This window comes from Pseudomyrmex gracilis, unplaced genomic scaffold (genome assembly GCF_002006095.1).
Source record: "Pseudomyrmex gracilis isolate BER0280 unplaced genomic scaffold, ASM200609v1 scaffold_47, whole genome shotgun sequence".
NCBI lineage: Eukaryota > Metazoa > Arthropoda > Insecta > Hymenoptera > Formicidae > Pseudomyrmex > Pseudomyrmex gracilis.
This window is the reverse complement of record NW_018020631.1, coordinates 545,365-564,771: the sequence shown is the minus strand read 5'-3', so window position 1 is coordinate 564,771 and position 19,407 is coordinate 545,365. Positions and strand designations below refer to the sequence as shown.

Genomic DNA, 19,407 nt, shown 5'->3' with positions numbered 1-19,407 from the left:
CGGAATATGAATATTCACACATCGAAAGATCAACAAATTAGGAATTTACGTGTATATATAACTTCCATATTGAACATTTAAAACATTAAAAATTTAAAACTTTTGGATTAAACATATTTATTAATTGTATATATTTGAAGTTAATACAATATAAATAACTGCAGATTAGGTGCGGTAAAAAATATATGTAATATTGATATTATATTATCGTTATATCAAATAAATTAAATTTCACGTTTGTGTTGATACAGAGTTAAATGTTTAATAGAATCGGTAAATATAACGTCACCTCTGTATTTTATAGAGAAGAAAGGATGTTCGGGAAACGCGCGCGCACGCGCGCGTGCACGTGCGGACTTATATTAAGCTTAATCTAATTCAACTAGTTCACTCGTTCGGAGTGCGCATATATGTACTCAAGGATTACGAGCAACGAAGCGTATGGAAGGCTTTGTGCCTCGCATTCGGACGGATCGTAACTATACCTGCCGAGTATACCATTCGAATCCACTGCCTCGACTGTCCAACTTGCCTTCACTTATAGCGGAAATACGGTCTGTATAAGATACACCCTGCAACTGCGAGACAAGCGCACTCGAGATGTTTCGAATCTAAAATAGGAAACTTCGACCGCTTCGAAAGGATACTTCAACGCTAGAACGATGGGCTGCTATGCGTTTTACATTTAAAGGAAGATGTAGTGGCAAAGAGAAGAGACAAGAGAAAGCATGTCCAAGCACAGTATTATGCTTTGTATGTTACGGTACGTATACATAAATATGTAGTTTATTATTTTCAAATAAATTTATAGTACGTGTAAATTTATTGCACAATTATTTTTATAAATGTTTTTCTTTTTCTCGCTTGCATCAGAGTTTTTTTATTCTTCTTGTTTACTGTCGGTATTTCTTACTGTGATGAAAATGTAATTAAAAGCAATCCTGGTTAAGTCGAAGGCTTATTGTTGTCGTATAAATATAGCTGGACTTAAATTTCCGTCTGTCGTGTCGAAATTTCACGCTGAAGATCTATTTACATTTATGCTCGCGGCCGTCATCGCCGCGCGCTCGCTTCGGGATTAATTATTAGACACTGACGCAACCGTGCCGCGATAAGTTATTTATAGAACGCAATGGAATTACGGTTAATTACGATCGTTAAATTAATTCGCTCCAACATGTCAACGCGCGATCGCATGCAAAATCGCGAAATTACTTGAATAAGAAATTTCTTTGCTCTTTAGAGAAACGGTAGACCATGACGACATGTTAAAAAGTGCTATTTTGAAAATTATGTCAGAAAGCTCATCTTATCAGTTTGTGTCATTGGTATTAATAGCAAATATTGTCAACGTAAAGTCTCATTTATCTTTTTAATGTTGTATCTAATATTTATCGATTCTCTACACAAATTTTTCACGACACATTAACTCGCATCAATAAAGCAAGCAAACTCGAAGGATGAAGAACAGTTGTACGTATCGCCAGCACCGAAAGGATAATCAGTATGAAGCCTCGATGCATTGAAGGGAAACTCATGCTCCGAGCAACGAATGTGGTAGCAATGAGTTTTCCTATCGAGATTTTCGGCAGTCATGTGGAAACGTGCTCGCCGGTGGTTTTACAAAGATTAATGATCGGTGTGAGTATATCGTGTCATAAATTATATATTTTCCGAGCGCGTTGATCGGGCTCTTTCTTTCTCTCTACCATTCGCGCTATTTTTTTCTTTCCGTCGCTCCGGAGAATTTTTTATCGTTGTTGAAAAATGCGATCAAATCGATATCTCTCTCAGACTCGATATTTTCCGGCGACCTTTGATATTAATCTTCACAGAGTTATGCCTTCGACAAATACTTATGAGGTTTATGCGTGAACGTGTGAATGAGTATGCAACTATCCGTGGAAGAATCCCTGGATTCTTTTCATTCCTTTATGATATCCCGTGTCTGTCGATGTGAACTTGGCACTCCATCTTAAAACCTGTAAATTCTAAGTATAGTTCTATTTGCGCCCACAATAGTTCTACAGTTCAATGCATGTTTTTTTATATAATCAATAAGTTGGAAGATACTCAAATAAAATCGATTCATTTAAAGACATTTTTTAAATGTGTAAAAAAATGCGTTCCAACAAGTGCACATATAGATTCCAGCATCACGCTGCACATTTTTCAAATACATTTCAAACATATAGAAAGAAAACATACAGAAAGAAGTTAACTATAATATAAGGGCGTCATATCCAACGCATATAAAAGAATAATGATCTGTCTTCACCGACTGTATGCACACACCCGCACAAAGGTTGCAAGATAGAATGGTTGTCATGTAACACGTCAGAGACTGGTACCGGTTTGAAAAGTATTAACGATCGTCATGGTATCTACCACGATCGCAGTGTGCGGCTCCGGAATAGCGGAATGCGGATAGCATTTCGCGTAGCCGCAAAGTGATGACAACGAGAACTGTATCGGGTGGGAGGGAAGAGGAGAGATTATATTCATGTCGGTCACGTATCATAGTGTTTCTCAAACGTGTGGTGTTTTGTATACCAAGCCACTCCCCAATGTGAAACAAAGGGAAAAAACGAACAAGAGCGAATAAGCGCCCTCGCGTGTTCTTATGCTCGACATTTGATCACCTTCCCCCGTCGCACTGTCGCAGAATGCACAATGTTTCCCAACCGGCAAGCGACCATCGTCGTATTCTAGCGGTCAGCAATCGAATGCAATTTACAAACATCCATCGATGATGGTACGTGTCGCGAGCGCGAATGAATATTGCACCGAATAAATAGTTAGTACTTATTGTTTTCAAGTTGTTTTTCACACGTAAAAACTATTACTGTTAAATCGACGTCAACTCTTTCCATCGCGAATTCGAAGTAGCGTACTGCAATCTCACGCTGTGATACAAGTTCCTTTTTTGTAGATACACGACAGTTTGTTATAAAACTTGTCGCTGTTTTTGAGATATAACTTTCTAAACCTGTGGTTTAACAATTGTAAGATATATTATATATTGCATTTATTATTATTCATACTGTATGTTTTGTGTTATTATTATTTTCTAATTGTTCCGGAGAGAAAAAAAATAAGAGAGTCGGGAGAATTTAATCTTCGGCTAGGACAAGCCGGGGATTAATAGCGGCGCAGCGACAAATAATCCTGATGTCATACAAGCGACAAGCAAACACCGAGTGTGAAACTTCAAAATATCCTCTCGGGAACTCTTCCAAAATATAATAACGTCAGATGAATTTATCGATCGCGCAGGCGGATCTGTCCGGGTGCGTTTGGCTGCGACAACAAAATATTATCCTTCGCTACGGCGATTAAATTAAAGCCCGGACAAACTTGCGGATTAATGGCGGCGGATCGACTATTAATCTGGTCGCTGCAAGCGAGCAAAATAAACGCAGCTCGCGGAACGTTGGAAAATATTTTGCATGCGGCTATGCTAAGAATACACTGTCAAAAACAGGATTTATGGGGCATTTCGCCAATTTATATTGCGACATTCAGTCGCTACGAAAGAAAGATATTTTCTGTGCGTAAGAAATAATACAAATTTGAGAGACATTTGTGTCTTTTATATTTTTCAATGTGTTTGTTTGACATTGCGTAACTTTCAAATGCGATGGTTTTATTTTTTGTAATAAATTGATTATTTTTTGTCAAAGACGGTTCATGATTCAAAATACGCGTTTTCAACTTTTACCGTCTTTTTTACTAACAAACACGTACAAAGTTCTTTCTCATATGTTATAGATATATCGGTTTGTTCACTGATAAATCACTATATCGATGAACAATTGGACACGTTGAATTGCATCGACTTCCGACATCGGGAGGCATCAGCAGATCGGGGCCATCTCGGCTTGGCTGAACCAAGCCAGAATGAGCGATCGGACGAGCGGATCTGGCGTGTTTGCGTGGCACGCGCAGTATCAAAGCCTGGTCGCAACATTGGCCTCTATCCGTTCGTCCTTGGATCATCCCGTCGAAACCGCGTATACCGACATGAGGCCTGCCAATTGTATCGCGTTCTCTGTAACTGCCATCCTCCATTGTTACGTCGTTCAAAGTCGTCTTTGCCTTTCTCTGTTGTGATTTGCGCGCCCGACTCCGATAACGTCATGTCAGCGACTGCATGACGATTTAATCACTGCGAAGACCACCGCTCAGTTATCGGCAGTTTCCAGATAAATCATCGACAGGCTGTATGACACGCGTAACCGTGCACTTGCATGCAATTGTAGAACGAGATCATACTGAAACCGCGAATTGTTCGGAAAGGTCATGTCAAATTATTGCCAATAGCTAGGTAGTGATTTGTAGATCCACGTGGAGAATTATTCGAGAGATGGCTCGAAAGATTAATGTTTAACTATCCATTCATATACAAATTCAAAATGTAATTTTATAAATATAATTGTACGCGCACGCACATAATTAAAGTTTCGTAAAATGCGCTTATATATGCAGTAACATGTAAAAAGAGATTAATAAAATATTTCTTAATGAATCGCAAATATTTTTATTACAAGTATCACTTTACAGAAGAGCGAGAATGCGGATTAATTAGTGCGAGCTAAGAGAGTCGTATAACTGCTGAATAACCAAACTACATACTTCTCTCTTAGAGAGAAGTATGTGAAGTGCCTCTCGCGCAAGGCGCGAAACTGGAGAACATTGAGAACGCGACGCGAATCTCCTCGTACAATTAAAGTTACGTTGCGAGAAATAAAAAGACGCAGATAAAAAGACGCATCGTAATTCATTCATTTCATTTTACCCGGCGCGCTTTATACATCGTCGTTGTAAGCGACGTGTATCTTACAAGGAAAATTTATGCTGTGTTTTTTTGTTCGACGCAATCATCGCGAATAAATTATTCAACGTAAAAGAGAAGCAAACCTCGCAAACAACTATTCACAAAAACCTTATCTACTTTGAAATGCTGATAAAAAAAGTACTGATGAGCACCCGTTTATCCGACGTGATCATTTTCGATTGTAATAAAGTGCGGATTGTGTAAATTCGTCTGAACTTTTCGCAACTTACATCGGCATTCCTGACGCAGCCTTTATCCCGCGCTTTGTTCAGTCACGCTTCGCTTCCGATTCGCTCTATCAATCTCACAAAGCCTTTCATCGGCACCGCCATTCAGACGTTTCCTCTTTATCCCGGTCGCCAAAGTCACCTTTCTCGTCGACGATCGTCCTTCAAACGCGCGCACGTCGTCTGCACGTCTAACGTATTCGTCAACGGCACCCTAAATACCTCGTTTCGGGGTGGAAAGCAGCGATGGAGCAAACGTCGTCTGATTTAACCCTTTCGTGACTAGCGCATTATATATCAAGAGTTCAAAGAGAACATCAAATACAGCAAGTTACATAATGTTTCAAATATATAAACTTTGATATACTACTGAAATGTAACGCTCGATCTGTGATATTTTATATAGATGTACTTGCTTTTTATAATAAATTATCACGACATACCAATTGTCTACATACGATAAAAAATACTTTTATATTAAAATAGACAACAAAATCTACATTAAAAAATATATATTTCTTTGGTATTTGAAGAAAAGCGAAAAACGTGTCTTTTGGCTGACTACGTAACCGTTAATACTACTGCGACGTCCGCCCATAATAGCAGTTACTACTACTGCGAAGAGAAACGAGAGCCAATCGAAACTGGCAATTTCGTTTTAACATAAATTCGCGCACGTTGCTCAAAGCGAATGTGTAGTTCTGATTTAGCGAGCCTGCTGAAAGAGTGGTATTAATTCACAATGATCAAAGATAGCTATTTCGAGTGGATGGAGCTCGGTGATATCGATCGGGACTAGAACTATGCGAGATTTAGTTTCAATTGTTTGATGGAAACATTTACGTTACTATCATTTTTTGCGCGATTATTTTCTGCTTATCTATATTTTGACAAATGTTTTCTCTAGAGAGTAAAATAGAGACGAAGAAAGATTTTATTGCACCGTATTAAGAGTTAATCCTCAAAATGACGCGCTTGGTACCGGACACGACCACATTTCATCCAAACAACCTTGGTGACCCGATCCTTTCTCGGAAGGAAAGCGTTAATACTCGCCTTACGGCGAAGAGAATTGTACAAGTGTGCACCGCGATCGAGTGCCACGAAATATCGCCGAACATTACGTATCGGAGCAAGCGGGACATTATCGTCGGTTAAACCGCGACCGCAATCTGTGCCAGTCTATATAAAATGTATGCTGCCGATAACAAGCGACCACCCTTCGCCGTGAACTAATGATCTCTACAAGAAGTCCCGTCCGTAAACATACGTCAGCTGGTTACTCCGGTGCAGGGACGATTTTATTACCGTTCCTCCTGGTTTCGCAAAAACACATCTCTTTGGTAATCTGTTCTGTGGATTACTCGCGATTATTGAGAATATTAGCGCGACTGTTTCTTTCTTCTACGCTTTGTTCTTTGCGGTTTCATCGCGGTGAGAAAAACAGAAGAAGAGAGAGAGAGAGAGAGAGAGAGACAGAGAAAGAAGGAAAAAATGAGAGAAAGAAAGATTATTAAGCTGTTATGCTGCGTGAGCACTCGATAAGCCGTGCTTTAACCAGCAAGGACATTTTCGATGCTTTACGGAGAAAAATAGCTATATATTCTTTCTACAGGTGAGATCACCGTGTCGCAGTGAAACGTGGCTAGCTTACGAGCATGCGACTTTCGGCGGTCCATTCGGTGATGTTTGATCCCTTGTTTGTTTCATGTGATATATATATATATATATATACACATATATATATATATATACTACGATATATACTTGCTCGGAGCAAGTAGAGAATCGGCGTGTTAGTCGAAACGCTCGCTCGGTAGATCGCTCAGTGCCGGCGGAAATCCACGACGACGCGATAAACAAATCCACAATGTTCCATATCTCGTAAATTCGTCGAGGCGAAGCCAGGTTTACTGGTTACCGGGAAGGCAGAAGGTCGGCCTGACGTCAGATAAATCTGGCAAACAGCCCCTCTCTCGGTTCGTCGTAACTCTCGATGTCATCTCGGAGCTCTCACGCTTCATCTACCTCCGTGTATGTCTCTATCTTCATCTCGGCCAGATAATATGCGCAGTTGATTAATTTTGAAATCACATCCAGCGAAATGGATATACGTAATTCCCGCCGCGACATTCGTTACACGGTTTTCACGTGCGGTTATGAACATGTTTCGTGCGCAGTATAGATACTGTTCAAGCTTCTGCGCAATTATTTTCATAATAAATTATTAGAATTGCAGTTCATACGTGTATATTAATTCTAAAGATTTTATTTATCATCGAGTTGGTTACCTCTGACAATATTGATTATTCTAATTTAATTAAATAAACAAAATCTCTTTTTTTGTCTGCTCCATCACGAGTTGATAAATGTACAATAGAATTATAGATAATAAAACTGTAAGACGACAAGAAAGTATTTCGTTGTTACACTTCAGCTTCTTACGGATTGTCTCGAAAACACAGATTATGTAAAACCGTATATAACGTAATGTCTTATTTAAAGTTACAATATTGAAGCTTAGTTTTAATTACAAAATCTTTATAATGGAAGCGCAACTCTTATTTAAGAGATTATTTAAAGCGTATTTTATATAAAAACCATTCTGCGCGACGTCGTAATTAGTACTTGCGCGAAGTAAGATTTAAAAGATGTCTCTTATTTTTAGCGCGCAACGTTAATAACGCTTCTTCATTTCTTTCTCTCTCTCTCTGTCTGTCTTGTTCGTCATGAGTATCATGCATTTGTTGATTTGATCCACATATGAAAAATAACAAAGAGAATGAGTAATACAATACTGCACACATATTACTTTTAAATATGAATTATTTTTGTACGCTGTAAGGAATCTTTTTACACGAAGTACATCTATATGCTACATTTGTCTAGCACATTAGAATAGTTCGGAAAAGTAGAAGCAAAAGTTTTATGAGAGCTTTATAACAGAACACACTTTATAAATGGAATCTTTCAGGTCGAGCGAGTAAACGCGCGTGCACATACGAAATCTCGTAACATTTGGAAGAAACGATACGACGACAAATCTTTGCGACTTACATCACGCGCGCGCACTTCCCGTCTATCATATTTAAATATAATTCTTCGTCGCGCGCGTTTCACTCGGTGCACCTGTTCTTAGTGTTCTCCCTATGTCTAAACGAACGAGTGTATGCACCTTCACGACGTTTGTTGTAACTGAGAAACAAGGCGATTTATAATGTCCATTTTGCGTCGTAACAAGATTTATGCGTACACTAGAAAAGAGGTTTTCTCTTCGAAAATGTCTTGTACGAATAAAGAAACATGATACAGAATGTCAGAATAAAATGAATAAATATGGTCCGATCTTTTCCTGCTTGATTTTTTTCTTTTGCTTTGCACACTCTATATGTGTATAATTGTGATAAAATGAATCCCAGATACCAAGATTATATTCTCTTTGAATGATTATAGTTGTTCGTTTATATTACTTTTAATGCTCATATCATACGTAATATATCACTCGTGTTCATAATAATTCTACTTTTCCAGTGTAATATCGATCATTTAATTCAGAGCTGTTAATATATTTGAATAAATGATGATATATAATAAAATTACTGACATTATAATTATTATTGCACGGAAAAAGCAGAGATAAACACATTGCATATACTGCGATAAAAGAAGAACGTAAAATAGAAAAATTTTAAATCTCATCTCTCATAGAATAGGAAAAAGAGATATTTAAAATTGCTCTTTTTCCGCGTATAGTTTTAACAGCAAAACGCGAAATCTGCGCAATCACCCGAAGTTGTTTTGCAATTTTATCGGATCGTTCCGTGCTCCAATCGTTATGCCATAAAAGAGGTGGAAACAATAATAAATAAATATAAGAGAGAGGGAGAAGCGGATGCCGTGGTCACCAGTAGAGAAAGAAGTACGAAATCGAGATACGTGCGAAGCTAAATGTTTGGTATTGGAAAAGCAATTGTTCGGATTAAACGCAGCAGTTTTCTCTCTTTTATCCCGCGTCGTCCCTTTTTCATATCGAGATTTAATTTATTCGCTAACCATAAGCGGCGCGCGATCGAATCGCGATTATCGCCGCCTGATTGGGAATTTCGAATATTCAATTAATTCCGTCGATCTACCCCTGAGGGATCGATTTCAAATTGCAAGCTATTAGAAGCGTCTATGCCTTAAGGAGGCTATATCATCTTCGTGTTTGCTAGATACGAAGGAGTTTCGTGCGAAATTACCATTAACCATCTCAGTGCGCAACGTTCTACAAATTTTATCTTAACTAATAAAACACCGATCGATGTACAAAATATAGACATGTAAACAATGTTATTTATTAATACACAGATATATTAAATTGTATTTTTCAATTTTATTAGATGATATTTAATTAATTTTTTCTTTGCATTATTGTGTACATTTGCTTTTTGCACATTTGCGCAACGATAAATGTAACAATCATGTCATGCTTGTTACACGCAAAAGTACTTTGGTCAGTACAGCTAGCAGGAAGGTTTAAACGCGTATCTACCGGCACTATTAAATAGAAACACAATAAGATTATTACAAGTGTACCGTACTTAAGTGTACGTGACAATATTCGAAATAAAGCTAATCGATATACGTACTGTTACTGTAATTACATTAGCATAGTATCGAAGTACGCCAACATATGCTTCCAACATGTATGCTTAGTTTACATAGTAACTCTTTACTTAATAAGATGTATTATTTGAAACACTGTCAATAAAAATTATCACTATAAATATCGATATAACTTGAAATATCGTGGATACTCCCACGTATATAAAGTGTGCTAACAAGCTCGCGAAATGACTAGATTCATCTCAAAATGTAGAGTAACAAAATTTTCTGCTTGAAATACCCTTAATGGACTATCAAAAGCGTATTAGCTTTGTCGTTCGGAAGAACGGCAAAGGAGATAAGGCTCGGTTCCGCATCTCGCTGATCTCGCTAGTCGTCCCATCAGACTTTGGTCGCGGGATCTACAATGCGGTATTTTGCAGCGCGGGTCGCTTTGCTACTCAAACAAAGCCGTAACAGTAATGATCGTCCACATCGGAGATCCGGTTTTCCCTTCTTGTTCGCAAGGTCGCGCATAAATCTTCAAAACCCGGCTAGGGATGAATGACATCTTCGTTCCTCAACGCGATGCTTATTCAAGTTGAGAAAAGAACCGTGTGGGCTCTTCCAAAACGGTCAACTGATCCACTTTTTTCTATTACTCTGGATACAGTGACGTCTCATCGATTTAGATCTTGATCGTGTGGAATTCCGAAACGGAAAACCAGCACATTCGTCCGAATTCATCTTCCTTCGAGTAAATCGATTCCGGAAAAAAGATCGTTTATACGACTGGATTATATGACATAAATCTCGAAAACTTTTAGACATTTTTGATAAAAGAAAAAGAAAGAAGAAAGATTACAAGTTTTCCGACTAAAATCGGAATAAAATTTCAAGTGCGGTTGTTTGGAGTTAGAATGTCGGAAAATCGAAATTTTTTACGATTTGATTTGCGTCAATTTAACTTTTTCCATTTGCCTTTGTAATTTGAAATACAGGTGAATATACTCTGTAATAGAGACCAGGTCGATGACTTCTCTCTTTGAAATATTATTCTGGGTCAACAAACGCGTAATGTAACAGCACGCACGGAATTAGCAATGCAAATGTTGCGTTTTCATTTTACGGATGGGCACCCCGTATAAGCCACATATGGCGGTATCAAGTTGCTTTCGGCGCACGTGCGAACATAGTAAATGTCCCGATTTCGAGTTGGACTGAAGCACTGACACAATGTGTCAGCGTAAACACGACTCGCTAACTTTCGAGATGCACCGAGAATGTCACTAGACGCGTACGTGAGCGCGAGAACGATTGCAGCTTTACACAAGTGCCGGAAATACTACGCTGCTTTTTCCCTTGATTATCTAGCCGTCGGCTGCATTAAAACTGCGCTTTTTCACCTAGGATAAAATTTCATTGGTGGTGTATTTCGTAAATATTTCCAACTACAAGTATACGTTTCACACAAACAACATGTTAATGTTGAGAATGGAAAGCTGAGCTTACAACTACTTTTGAGATACGTTGTTGTAACAGCTTTGCTAAGTCGGGAAAAGGACTGACGCGAATGTCTCAGTTAGCTCTTCTGTTACTTCAAACATTTGCCCCGCGATACTCTGTATATAATATGTATGTATATGTATGCACTTTCTGCGCGTCAAACCACGTACGAAACGCACAACGCGACAAGATTACCTTTGATCCTGTCGCTTAATATTTTCCACGAAGAAACAAAGTGGTACTTTAAATTATAAATTCGCTAAATCCATTAAAAAATTTCTTTGATTGAAGCGTGTAGTAGTGTGTGAATTCTAATTAATATATTTTTATATTCTTTTTTTCATTACGTTGTAAACAACAAGATCATACACTTCCGAAATTCCGGTACGATTTCTTGCGTGATACATACAAATCTCGTTGTAGTTCAGTCGCAGTTAGCTAGTAATTATCGAAATGAAAACGATCGTAGCGTTTGCAAGTTATCAGTGATGCGTGGTAGAGACTATCCCTTCGTCTCCTGTCTCCCTTTCCCTTGGAAATAGCTGAACCTCACGTTATTGACCCACAAATGAATAATTGCGTCGTTAACGAGTAATCAGTCCAGCTGCCCCTTTCCACGATAGTGTAAGACATTTTGCAACAATTTAACCGTAAAAGAGAACATTCCCGAGCAAAAGCTAAGCTACTCCCATCGCAAAACATAAGAATGATCAATTAAAACTATTTGAATTACGCTAGTTGTACAATCAATTTTAATTTCGATTGAGTGTATTTTACAGAAAACTTGTGATATTTTAAGCGTGCACGTTCGGTATTTAATGCAATAAACTCAATATTCCAAACCGAAACTTTGAGTAATTCCGCGCACAACGATATTGGTATTTGTTGAATTACGTAATATCGGAACTCTCTCTCTCTCTCCTTCTTGTTATGCAGGTAATGTCGATATATCCCTACCGACGTAAACTCCCGCGAACTAGGCATTGGCTGAAACTTCACGAAATATCAAATCTTCGCATGTTCTCCGGAAACTCTCGTTGCGGAAACTAACTTGAAGATTGCGCGACTTGATTAAATAGTAAACCTAACGGCGCGCACAAGAAAAATCATGTTGAAACTGCTGTAATCGACGTGTTACATAATTGATTATTAATTTCTTAATGTCAACGGTTTTACGCATAGTTATTTCTCGTGTTGAATTTTTATAGGTTTAACAGTTTTCGTGATTTGCAGTAAAATGTACAACGACCAGTTGATTTCACGAACAAAAGATAGGACATAATTTCAAGTGACACGCGTGAAACTGTTTCCAATTTAATTAAGTGTCAATCAATTTTGTAGTCTGAGTCAAAAATCCGCAAAGATAATAGCTGGCATACCTCCATTCGCCTTTGAGCAGATTTAGCTCTTCAAACAGGCGTGTCATGCATATTCTATCAACGACCTAACCAAAAACCGCAGGCCAACCTTGCGGTAATGTTAACCCAGCAGCTCTACTTGAATCTATACAGCCCGGACAGAGAGGTATGCCCGGGATTGGAAATTTTGAAAAACGATGAAGCAACCATAACCGCAACAGCAACGTCGTTCTATCTTTGACGCGCATCGAGGATATTGTAAAATGATTTTTTTTTATCTGATATTCTATGCAGCACTTAAGAGTCGCTACTAAAAAACTATGAACTTTCTCAAGAAATCACTCAAGGTTTTTTTAATGTTACGCTCGTTGCCTTAAGAAGTACTTTTGTTGCTGGCAAAGTCAACACTTAAAATGAATGAGAACACAATGTATGAATTTATAAAATTAATTTTATTGTCAAACAAGAAAATTTATTAGATTTTAAATTGGCCTATAATTGAACATTTTTTAACACAGAATTTTACAGAATTTTACATCTTACAAGTATGGTTTAATCATTCTTTTTTGTGTTACGTCAATTTGTAGCAGACTGCAAAGCACGTGTCGAGTTATATGTGAGCGTACGTTTTGGAATTAAATACATTAATCCACTCATTCCCTTTTTCCCAAGATGCGTACGCAGATTGCAATGAGCAAAACTGGTGTAACGCGAACAGTTACACGTTTATTTACGGAAAAGTCAATTTTCACGCACAAGCTTTCGCCGTAATACCGTCGGACGCGAATTTACTCGGTGTAATTAGCGAGTTGTCTCGACGAGAGCGAGCCGTGAAATGCCAGGAATTATGCTGTCACTCACCTCCTTGTCGCCCAGTTGATGAACTCTGCAATGAAGAAAGGCAGTCTGACCGACCGCGGTAGTGACATTTCGTGGCACGTTCGTTTCGTCGAATGCCGGCGCGTTGCTGACGTTGCGACTTCCCTGAAGACCTCCGCTTAAGACTCTCTGATCGCGAGTGAACGTACCTGCGTAACATACAACACAGAGGAAACGTCAACGTCAGAAATTAGCGTAGTCCATAACTAAGTCGCGAAACTCATTAACCGTCTTTCGTTTGTGCAGAGAGAGCACTCCGAGTCTTTTGTCGGCTCGCGACGAAACGTAAACTCATCGAGCAATTCGTCTTTTCTCGTATTTCACATTTCTCCGGTTTCGAGTTGGACATTGAAGTGACTGAAATTATTTCATGCTTTCAGGTCGGAGGCCATTTGCGGCGAGAGAAGGCGGAACTTTGGCGAGATGTCGTCGCGACCGTTTATAAAATTAAAGGTCCGTCTTCTCGGCGCTCATTTACTCCGTTGAATGTGGTTGTCCAATAGCTCTTCTACTTTACGTAAAATATATAGTCTTATCTCTGTAAACTACGGCTTTAAATGGCTAAAGTTTTTAGCTAAAACCTAAATTCTCACGAAGCGAGAATACGATATCGTGTTGTGTTAGCTGGCGCTTCTCTTTTTATGCTGCGATATAACGCTCATAGATCTACGATTTTCATTATTGTTAAATCAAAACACACACCGGCGCCGTGCTGCTTTATGTACAAGTTTACATCAGCATTATTAAATCTACGTACTATGTTCTATTATGTGGAAATAACCTCCTACAACCGCTCCTCTCTTGCCGCGCATCTCGTATAATCATGTATTATTGAGCAAAACGCAAGGCAAGCAGCTTTTATAAATACCCGGCAACGTTAATATGTTTGGAAACTGCTGTGTGTTATCACAATGCAAATCTTCTTACATAGCCGCGCAAGATATTATATATGTATATTTATTTATAATTTTACTACGTGAGATTCAAATCAAAAAGTATTTCGTGAATAGTATTTTTTGTCGTTTAAAAACGATACAATGTATCCAAGTATATCACATTGCGATATTGTGGTGACCATTGTTGACGTTATCATGGCCATGGTAGATTTCGACTAACGCCGCTAGCGTCTAAACTCAGATATCGATTGGTAGGCAGAACAAGATAAGCTTACAAGCATTTGTGTCCTATCTGCGGGTAAGACACAGATCACAGATTAATCGGCTGCTTGGGAGTAGAGGCTGTTTCGGAATAGGCGAGCTTGCATGACTGTAGTTCTTTACCCACTGACGGTGTTTTGCATGTGGGTCAGTTTAGAGAGAATATGTTTTGCGAGCTTAACATTCCATCGTGTTTGCGCGCGCTAACAACAGTTATTTTGCTGATATTAGCGTTAGATTGCTCGCTAATTACCGACGACATTCCCGATTATATGGCGATCTTAGAACTTACCTTGAAAATACACAGTTTAAAAATTATCTTAATAATAGTTTTTATAAATAAAATATTTATTAAAAACTAAACTTATATTACTGTGTGTCAAGATAAACATGAAAAAACAAAAGCTCTAAAGCTCAAAGTACCTAAAGTGAATATATACTTGAAGTTTTTATACTCTTTTGCGTATTTCTACTTGCATAAATCGGGACACGCAGGAGCCAAGAAATATATACGGAAATTGCGTAACATTTCGCTTATTTTACGGGACTAGCGTGAACTTTGGCAGTTAACCGTCGAATCGTTTGAATAAGATTTGAAGTTTACAAAGTTTAAGCAAGTCAATTTTCTTACCAAATTTACATAAATTCTTGTAGTATTCCTCGAGTTTTTCAATTTTATCTACTGATAATGTTTAAGCTCTTGCTTAACATTTTTTATAATTAATATATTGTAAACATTATTAGTATAACTTATAATTTGTGTACTTAATTTTTATGTATAATATATTTTATTATAATATATGTATATTTTATTGTAATTATAAATAATGTTGTTTTTTAAATTTAGATAGCATATTTATACACGTTTATATCTAATCGAAAAAAAAAAGAAAAGAACGATCATAAGACCGTCGACATTAGTTGCGGCGCACTATTATATTTCCTTTCCTGCTACGTTTATCAGTGACAAATGAATCAATTTGCTGGTTCGACGTTCTCTGCTCCGATCCATTTAATAACAGGTAGAACAGGCGTGTGCAATCGATACGCGAGCAACGGGGTGGCGCGCGACGCGAGCGTTCGCGAAGACGTGCGTGCAAGCGTCAGCGCGATTCCTCCTTAGGTGTAATTCGTATCAAGGTAACAAATTGTATTTCATCGAAAATCGATTGATTGTTGCTCGCGCTCTTGGCGTGCAATGACAAAAGCATTATATACCTACTCCCGTGAGCCGCGTTATCAATACCCTGATACGCGCGTGCACCATTCAGTCGGATGCAAAAGGTCACGATCAGGAAACAGTTCAGGAAACGCTCCGACGGGAAATGAAAACTTTTCTATAACGAGAACAGCGTCGCTCAGAGCCGCCACGCCGCTTCCTACACAAATACCGCGCAACGTTTAATTATTATTGGACGCCGAATAGCATCGCACGTAGAGAGGACAACGCGATATTATATTCAAGATATCAAATGACGGAACACACGCTCCGATAATAGTCAATATTCATTAATAGTCAATATCGACGTCGCGTAAGTCGAGCTTAAATATATCGATTAAACGCATCATATTCGATGTGACGATTTTTTACCATAAATTTAACAACGAAATAATTCTCTTGTTAGATTATATAAATCTTAAAATATTAGTTTTTATTAAGTTCATGTTATTAAATAATTAATCGGGACTTTTGTTTTTTAATAAATTTTGATTTTATGTCATGTTGTCTATTTTGATTTACACGACGTGAGCGTCAGGTGAAGCTAAAGCGCAGCCGTTTCATACTAAAATAATTTGTCATCGTCGCGACGAGCGCTTTCATATCCCGCGACCGAGTTTTACAAGGGTGCTACGGTGATTCGCGCTGATCAATAACCGGAGAATAATAAATAACGGACGGACTTGTCGATAAAACAGCAGGTCCAAAAATCGCTGGCGCACGGATATGACGCGGCGCGGCGCGGCGCGAGGTTGTATAGTACGCAGCGTTTTCGCTCGCAAAGTTATAACCTGTGGCCCGTGAAGCGGATACACGGCACTGCCGCGCACACGTGTGTGTTAGTGCACCTGGCGTATCGTGCGGTTACAACGTTGTAACTCTCGCTTGTTGTGCGAGGACAACGTGCCAGAACAAAGAAGAGGTTTTTGCCCCGTTTCGTATAATGCCGTTCAAAGAGAATTAGGTGAAAGAGAAGCTAGTGCACGTTGCAACATCTCTATTCTATAGTATGAGAAATGTACGTTTAAAGTAACTGCTATCAGGATGCAGTGAATGGCGGTACACGCGTTTATATGATACGTTTTATTATTTAAAACATTGATAGCCGGCGGTTACCAAGTAATTATCTCGGTCGGCCAGATGTGTTGTTTTATCGCAGTTACAAAGCCGCTGTGTGGGTATACAGTTTAGGATACGAGAATATTGAGAGAGACTAATATTTACTAGTATAGAACGCAACATGTTTGCTGGTGATAAACTATATTATCATATATTTAAGATAATTAATTACGTGATGGTACACATTGCAGCCACGATGCGGATAAATTACATCCAAACCTCAACCGAGCTCGGTCAACAATATAGTAAAGCCTTCGGCTCTTTTTGATTGGGTCGAATGTAGCGCGCTATGAGTAGCGAAAATGTGCAGGTTTTGTCACCGAAAGAGTAATTCGGGCCACTATAAGGGTCACATTCCACCGGGTGCAGCCGCGTGTTGTTCGACCGGACTTTTGTCGCAAAAATTGACTCGCATTCGCGCGCTATACACTCGAGGGATTACGCTTCGAAAGCACCGAAGCGAAGCGTTCGATGTATGTTACGTGACGTATGGTCGGTTGAAAGGATCGTGAGCTACAGTTACCAACGGCTTGAAACCTCAGAGAGTCGATGATTTGATGGATGTCTGATCGTTTCAGCTATTGTCAGTTGCCATCATTTAAAAATTTGTCGCGCACGAGAAATATCCATCAAATTATAGCACAAGAAAAATTATTCTTTAAAAAGAACCTTCTCTGAAATAAGAAAAAATCATATGTAGGCAGAAAAACTGAGACGTTATGGAATTAAGGCATTTGCTTTATCATATAACGAAAGAGCATTAATTATTCTAACTAATTCGAGACTCTTTACATAATCGACCTTAGTTACATAAATGCAGGATCAACTTTCAAAAACTTCCTTTTAATTCTGCAATTAGTTTCAATCTCAGTTAACGTTCCACGCTTCGTACGGTCACGGGAAAGTTTTAATCCGGAACTGACCCGGCCCGGAAAACGCCGGCGGAATGTATTTTCGTTGAAATCATAAATTCCCAGAGCACGTTCGACACCGGCCGCTCTCTCGTAAAGCAGGGCGAGATCGAAGCTGCCAATTCGATCTTAACCGCGATGACGCTGGCCGAAACGATCCGCCGACGTATGTCCGGGCGTGGACGAAGTCAAACCCGCTTTCGTTGGATTACGTGGTCGCAGCAGGAAATTCGAAGGTTGCCGGGAAATTTGTGAGACACGTGGGAAGACGCATAAATCAGGCACCGCTGATTTCAGAGCAGAGCTGCGAAGGATTTCTCCGAGCAATCGAGCGCAGTTCAACCTCGATAGTTGAGAGCGACTTAATACTTAAGGAGTGCACAATGTTTTCTCGCAAAGAAAATTCAGAAATCTAACGATCTTGTAGATTTTTTTTCTATCCCAACTTTTTATTTTACAGAAAAACTATTTTTTGTTGTTATAATCTGACAATAAAACACGATCTAGCTCAGGCATAGATATATCTTGTGCTGTTATTTTAGATTACTTGATTTTTGACCTTCAGTGATTAAGACTAATTGCGTTAAAATGTTTGCGATATATATATAATTTTAATGATTATCTACAATATGATGATATTTGCTTTATTAATATGTATAATAGCAAGATCAATAATTTCACGTATACTTATGGCAAATAAAAGCAAAATAATGCAAAGCAAATACACACACACATACATTCTTCTCTTTAGTTTCTCGATTAAATGGATATATAATATTAGAAATATAAAGGATATATCTCATCGCGGACAGTAAAACGAGAATCGCTTATAATTGCATCGAAGGGAATAATTGCGTGAGAGTTAATCGGATTTTCATTACGGCGCGCGCGATTCGAGAATCGTCGGCAGATCTACATACGAGCAGTAAGAGAGGCGCGAGCAAATCAAGCTGGGATTTTCATCGACAGTATCACAAACACAAAAGTGTTTATTAGAGCTTTGGGGGATGTTGTCACATCGATATTTGTAAATCTGATTGAAGTACCCGGCAAAATGGCGAACGGTCCTTGCGAAGAGTGCAGTTACGTGTACCAGACTCCAGCTTCCAACGTGATCGATACGAAAGTAGCACGTGTCTTCGTGGTAAAACACGTATATACGTTTTATTGTACAGTCTTTTTGTTCTCTTCTCCAATCTAAGTAAAATAAATTGAAACAACTAAAACATGAATTAATTGCTTAAATATAGTCCAGAACAATAAAATTTCGAGCAAGCGTGTGAATTAACTTAACGTCGCTAATAATTAAATCTTTTAAGGCTAAAATTTTGTTTTCTTTTTCCTACCAGAAAAAGCGTGTGCAAATAATCAGAATCGATTCTATCGATCTTGATTATTGCCTCTTTTTCGCGACGTTGATTAGACGTCTCGGTGACGTTTCTCGGATAATGTGTTTCTCGATTCATGTCATACTGTCGTACGTGTACTAGCTGTCATAATATATTATAATATATAATATATAATATATAATATATAATATATAATATATAATAATAATAATAATAATAATATATTAAATAATATATATTATACATATAATTTATTAT

General features: G+C 38.4%; 1 protein-coding gene across 1 annotated transcript in view; it reads right to left on the bottom strand.

Moving 5' to 3' along the window:
• Positions 1-19,407, bottom strand: part of LOC109853382 (zwei Ig domain protein zig-8-like) — a 231,126-nt gene that overhangs the window by 166,265 nt on the left and 45,454 nt on the right. The window contains exon 2 of the mRNA XM_020425454.1: positions 13,377-13,543. Coding sequence (XP_020281043.1) covers positions 13,377-13,543 — 167 coding nt within the window. The remainder of the gene's footprint in view (positions 1-13,376; positions 13,544-19,407) is intronic.